This window comes from Manacus vitellinus, unplaced genomic scaffold, assembly GCF_001715985.3.
Source record: "Manacus vitellinus isolate BGI_N305 unplaced genomic scaffold, ASM171598v3 scaffold_74_pilon, whole genome shotgun sequence".
In the NCBI taxonomy this organism is placed as follows: domain Eukaryota; kingdom Metazoa; phylum Chordata; class Aves; order Passeriformes; family Pipridae; genus Manacus; species Manacus vitellinus.
Genome location: NW_021940780.1, coordinates 229337 through 235304, shown reverse-complemented (window position 1 = coordinate 235304; position 5968 = coordinate 229337). Strand labels below are relative to the sequence as shown.

Genomic DNA, 5968 nt, shown 5'->3' with positions numbered 1-5968 from the left:
TGGAGCTGCCCCAGGGCAGGTTTAGGTTGGCCATGGGGAAGAAGTTCTTCCCAGAGAGAGGGATCAGCCCTTGGAATGGGCTGCCCACGGAGGGGGTGGAGTGCCCGTCCCTGGAGGGGTTTGAGCAGAGCCTGGATGTGGCATCAGTGCCATGGTGGGGGTGCCAAATTTGGGTTGGGTCACAGGTTGGACTCGATGATCTCAGAGGTCTTTTCCAGCCTCTGTAATTCTGTGATTCTGGGATTCTTCCACCCCAAGGTGCCGTCGGTGGAGAAGGTTTTGAAGGCCATGGCTGGGCTGCCCCGAAGCGACTTTGAGGAGATGATTCGCCAGGTTTGGGGGGTCAGGGTGGAGCAGGGGGGTCCAGCGCCCACACGCAGCTCCAGCTCAGCACCCCCTCTTTCCTTGCAGGGCAATGGCACCTTCAACTCCATCCCGGAGCTGGCTGTGGAGAGGATGGCACAGGTCATCCAGGGTGAGTGAGGTGGTCGGACCAGGGACACCCTCCAAGGGGCGAACCCTGATTTGAGGGGGCACAGGGTGGGATGAGGGAACCATCCACGCCTCCAGCACAGCCTTGGCCCCGCAGATCTGCGGGAGGAGCTGTCCCACACCGCACAGAAGGTGCAATCCATCGCTGACAGCTTCCCCCTCCCCGACTACACCCGGCCCGCCAGCAAAGCCCTGGTGACGGCGGAGGAGCGGAGCCGGCCCTACCTGCGGGAGGTGGAGCGCTTCGAGCACTACAGGTGACTCTGGGGAGCAGGGAGGGGGGCAGCGGTGCAGCAGGGGCAGGTGCTGAGCCCTGCTGAGCCCCAGCTGGTGCCTCAGCCCCGTATATGAGGGCTGTGGGGAAATGAGCTCCATCTCAGCCAGACACAACACAAACATGAACACAAACTAACAACTTGAAGCAACTTTGAGAAACCTTACACTCAACGTGCTGCTAAACTGAACTGTGGTAACGTCAAGTTAATGGATTTAGAGACTTTGAAGTCGTTGATCAAGCACTTTGAGTGCTGCCCTTCCTTTTCTGAAGTGATGCACCTTACTCTCCTTTAAATAGTGGNCCCGTATATGAGGGCTGTGGGGAAATGAGCTCCATCTCAGCCAGACACAACACAAACATGAACACAAACTAACAACTTGAAGCAACTTTGAGAAATATTACACTCAACCTGCTGCTAAACTGAACTGTGGTAACATCAAGGTAATGGATTTAGAGACTCTGAAGTCGTTGTTGATCAAGCACTTTGAGTGTTGCCCTTCCTTTTCTGAAGTGATGCACCTTACTCTCCTTTACGTAGTGGTCTTGTGATACAAAGCTGTTCCTCAGCTGGTTCTCAGGATTAAACAGACAGGATACTCTCTCGAGGCTGTGCCCTGCTGCTCTGCCCCCAGGTGGATCGCGGGCACGGTGCTGTGCTCCATCATCCTCCTCATCCTTGCCTGCAACGTGATGGGAATGGCTCTGGGAGCCTACGGGCTTTCCAAGCGTGAGGACCCGAGTGACTACGAGTGCCGAGGAGAGGCTGGTGCCAAGTTCCTCCTGGTGTAAGCATCCCCCTGTGTCCCGAAGGGGCTGTTCCATCTCATCCCCCCAAAAAACCCCAGGAGGGCAAAGCCCAGGGAGGAACTGGGAGGCAGCCCAGTGGAAAGGCTTTTGATGCCACCGCCTGCGCCGGGAGGAGTGGGAGAAGCGGCTCCTCCCTGGGAGCTGGCAGCTCCTGTGCCCTGGCCCCGCTGCCTGGCACACCCCACTCCCAGGGCCCTTCCCAGCCCAGCGTGCCCGGGCTCGGGAAGGAGCCCCGGGGCTGCAGCTGGATGGGCAGGTCCCTGCAAGCCCCGGTCCTGCCCTCTCGGGGCTGCAGACCCACCCCCTCCTCTCCCTCCTGCAGCGGCGTGGGCCTGGCTTTCCTGTTCTCCTGGCTCCTCATCCTCCTCGTTTTCGCCACCTTCCTGGTTGGGGGCAACATCCAGACACTGGTTTGCAGGAATTGGGTCAACCAGGAGATTTATAAGGTGGGTGGCCACACATGCACCTGCTGCCACATAAATCTCTACTTGTGTGCTCCAAAATGCCTCCAAACACTCTTTGTCCTCCCACTAATCCTCCCACTAAACCTGACTGGAAAAGCACCATCCTAGACCAGAAGATTAAGTTTAGGATGATGTCCTTGGATTTGCATCAGCAGCAGGGAATTTCCTTCAGGCTGTTAATTTGCTACCTGTGGGATCCCTGTTCCCTGGTCCTTGGGGATCTCCGGGGTGCTTGGGGCTGGCACATGGTGTGATGGTGCTGAGAGAGGGGTTGGGGGATTGGGGATGGGATCAGGACTCATCCCATGGCTGGACACATGCAGGCAGGTCCCAGCACAGGGCTGTCCACTGTTTTCCCTCTGAACACACTGGGTGAGTCTCTGCAGTGGGGACCATACAAATAAAGGCAAGATTAGTTCTGGATGGGATGAGGTACCTCAGGACACAACTGTGAGGGCAGAACACCCCCAGAATCATTGCTGGGAGTGCCTGTGCCTGACCCTGACCCTCTCTTTCCTCCTGTTTGGCCCAGTTCATTGACACCCCTGGGAATCTCCCTCCATCCATGAACCTCACCCGCCAGCTCAACCTGAGGAGGGACTCCAACCTCAGTGCCACGTACCGGTGGGTGCTGCGAGAGCCCACCCCTGTCCCTGCACATCCAGGGCAAATTTGGGATCATGCTGCCAACATCCCTTTGCCTTCCAGGGACTGCAAGAATGGTGCAGGGCTGTGGGAGGTGCTGCAGCTCGACAGGTCCTACGACCTGGATGAGCACCTGAAAACCCCCAAGGTGAGGGCGGCACCAGCCAGAGCTGCTGGTAACGGCTCAGGGATGCGGGAGCTTTACTGGGGTTACTGGGATGGAGGGGCCTGGCCTCAGCCCTGCAGGACCCCTTGTCCAACCCTCACAGTACACGGCTGACTTCCAAAAACGCCTGGGAGACTTCACTGCCCACCTGGGGGACGTGCGGCTCCTGCGCAGCGAGGGCAGGCAGGACCTGGAGACCTTCGCCCGCAGCGGCCTGGACGAGGTGGACTATGGGCGCTTCCAGGAGGAGGTGAGGGGAGCTGGATCCCTCTGCAGGGAGCAGGATGCAGCCCCATACTGGGACAGTCCTCCAGGTTTGGGTTTTGGGCAGCCACCGACTCTGTTTTCCCTCAGATGAAAAACCCCTTGGTGCAGACCAGCCTGCCTGGCCTGGCCAGGAACCTCGAGGGGCTGCAGAAAATGCAGGTGAGCAGCAGGGTGGGTGGTGGGGGATCTCTCCATGCCCTTGGGGGATCCCTCTGTGCCCATGGGGGTGTCCTCACCCCGCTGTCCCCCCGCAGAGGAACAGCACGGTGGCAGGACGGCTGGGAGCCGAGGCCCGAGCCCTGTGGCAGATGCAAAACTCCACAGTGCAGTCACAGGAGGCTTTGGTGGTGAGTCTGTGCCAGGCTGGTGGCTTGTGGTACCACTGGCACTGCCCAGTGGTGTCCCTTTGAAGGCTTTTTCATCCTTCTCACCTCACTGTCCCACAGGCAAAGCTGGGGGAAAGCGTCCAGTTCCTCTCCCGCCTTGCACCACATCTCAAGGTACTTCCACATCTTCTTCCAGCTCCAAAAAATACGTGGTGCCCTATGGGTCCTGTCTACCAGTGTCCCGAAAAAAAACCAGTTACAGGGTGATGGGAGAGCCAGGAAAAACACCAGTTACAGGGTGATGGGAGAGCCAGGAAAAACACCAGTTACAGGGTGATGGGAGAGCCAGGAAAAACACCATCCAGGGAGGATCAATCTCCTTTGGTGATTAGATTTGCTGCTGCAAATCAGAAATGCCCCTGCAACAGGGGCACATCCCTCTTTCCCTGCCCTCTGGCAACCGGACCCAGCTTAGAGCTCGGCACGCCCTGCTCCCAGCACCCCGGGGCACCCATCCTGCTGCTCCCTGCTCTAAGGATGCTCTTGCTGTGCCCCCCCAGGAGCGGGTGAAGAGGACACTGGCCACCACGGCCTCGGTGGAAGCCCGGCTGCCCGTGCAAGCCCAGCAGATCCTGCGGCAGGTGAGACGGGGCTGAATGAGCCCTCAGGGGGTACAAAATTCCAGAAGGAAAGAGCACAAGAGGGGCAGGAGCACCTGAAGCTTCCAGCTCTTGTTCCAAGTCTGACATTAGCCCAGAGGTGGTTGGAGCAGGGCTGGAAATCATGGCACTGTCCCTCCACGCTGCCTTCCCCCTTCCCAGGAGATCGGTTGCTTCACGAGGAAGGAGCTGAGGTACTTCACCCAGTACCTGAACTGGGTGGGGCAGACGGTGAGTGAGTGCTCCCCTTCAACCCAGGGGGATTCTTGGGGCCAGGACCCTCCCACAGGTCCCACATGCAATCCTTGAGCTGAGCCTTGGCAGTAAAATGCATCCCCCCGGGCCAGAAGAGCACTTATGCCTTGTCTCTACCCCTTGTTCCAGCTGAGAGAGGACGTGGCCTCGTGCCAGCCCCTGGCCACAGCCCTGGACAACGGGAGGGTCATCCTGTGTGACCGCATCGCTGACCCCTGGGTAAGGATCCCATCCTCTGGGGGCCAGAGGGGACCTGAAACCAGGCTGGGGAAGGGCCAGTGTGAGGACACTGAGGGCACTTGGTGTGTTCAGCTGGAGCAGAGGAGACTGAGGGGAGACCTCACTGCAGTTCAACTGCCTGGGAGGGGCAGAAGAGGGGCAGGGACTGAGCTCTGCTCTGGGGGGACCAGGGACAGCACCCAGGGAACGGCTGGAGCTGTGTCAGGGCGGGCTCAGGTTGGATCTCAGGCAAAGGTTCTTCCCCCAGAGGCTGGTTGGGCACTGCCCAGGCTCCCCAGGGCAGTGGGCACAGCCCCAAGGCTGCCAGAGCTCCAGGAGGGGTGGGATGATCCTCTGGGGCACAGGGGGTGACTCTTGGGGCTGGGCCTGTGCAGGGCTGAGGGTCGGACTGATGGTCCTTGTGAGTCCCTCCCAACTCAGCATATCCTGTGATTCCATGACTCCCCAACTCCCCCAGAGCCTGGGGGCTGCCCCTTCCCCACAGCTCAGCAGGACCCCCGTGCTCTCTCCTTGCAGAATGCCTTCTGGTTCAGCCTGGGCTGCTGCACCTTCTTTCTCATCCCCAACATCATCTTTGCCATCAGACTCACCAAACACTTCCGCCCCATCCGCAACCGGCTCATGTGAGTGGTGGGCACGGGGTGGGCACACCGTGGGCTGTAGGAGGACAGAGGGAAAGGGGAATTCAGTTCCTCCTTGACACCCCCCCACCATGTTTTCTTCTCCTTTGCAGCTCTACGGGCTCAGAGGAGACCTGTCCCTTCCACATCCCCCGTGTCACGGCACTCAAGCTGTAGGATGGGGGTCTCCTGAGTGTGCCTCACACCCCACGAGCTCCCACCAAACCTGTGCCCAACCACTGCAGGGCTCTGGATCCCTCTGACATCTTGCAGGGCTTCAGATCCCTCTGACATCTCTTCCTTGGTGTTGTTTCGGGTGTGACATCCTTCCCTGTTGAGGGGTGCTCTGTGGAGTTTGGGGTCCCTCCTCTGCACTCTTTGGGGTCTAAGCACCCCTCAGGGATGCTCCCAGAGCCTGGATGATCCAGGGTGCAGGGGAAGGGTCCCCATTTCTCTCTCACCCCCAGCTCACCCCTCACAGACCCCCAAGGATGGACACCCACCACTGCCCCACAACACTTCCCCACACCCGGGACCCCCGGGCACTGTGGGGCACATTAAAGCCCTTTCCAGCCAAACCCACCACTGATTCCTTTGTTTGCACCCTCCACCTTCCTGCTTTCCACAGGGAACCGTCCTGAGGGGGCCCCGGGGCTGAGGGGGTTCTGAGGCTGAGGAATTCCTGCAGCCAGGGGGGGATTCAGGGCCGCGATTGTGGCTGAGGGGGCTCCAGGGCCAAGAGGGCTCTGG

The 5968-nt window shown here is 59.6% G+C and overlaps 1 protein-coding gene across 1 annotated transcript; it reads left to right on the top strand.

Moving 5' to 3' along the window:
- Positions 1 to 234: 234 nt before the first annotated feature.
- On the top strand, positions 235 to 5573 carry PROM2 (prominin 2; the record flags this gene model as incomplete). Its single annotated transcript, XM_029964582.1, has 16 exons — positions 235 to 333; positions 412 to 475; positions 590 to 749; positions 1402 to 1554; positions 1899 to 2022; positions 2573 to 2664; positions 2749 to 2833; positions 2955 to 3101; positions 3206 to 3277; positions 3373 to 3465; positions 3565 to 3618; positions 4005 to 4085; positions 4266 to 4334; positions 4488 to 4577; positions 5115 to 5221; positions 5332 to 5573. Coding segments are annotated over 16 exons (1554 nt in total), but the record flags the coding sequence as incomplete, so codon positions are not given.
- Between the last annotated feature and the right edge of the window lie 395 nt (positions 5574 to 5968).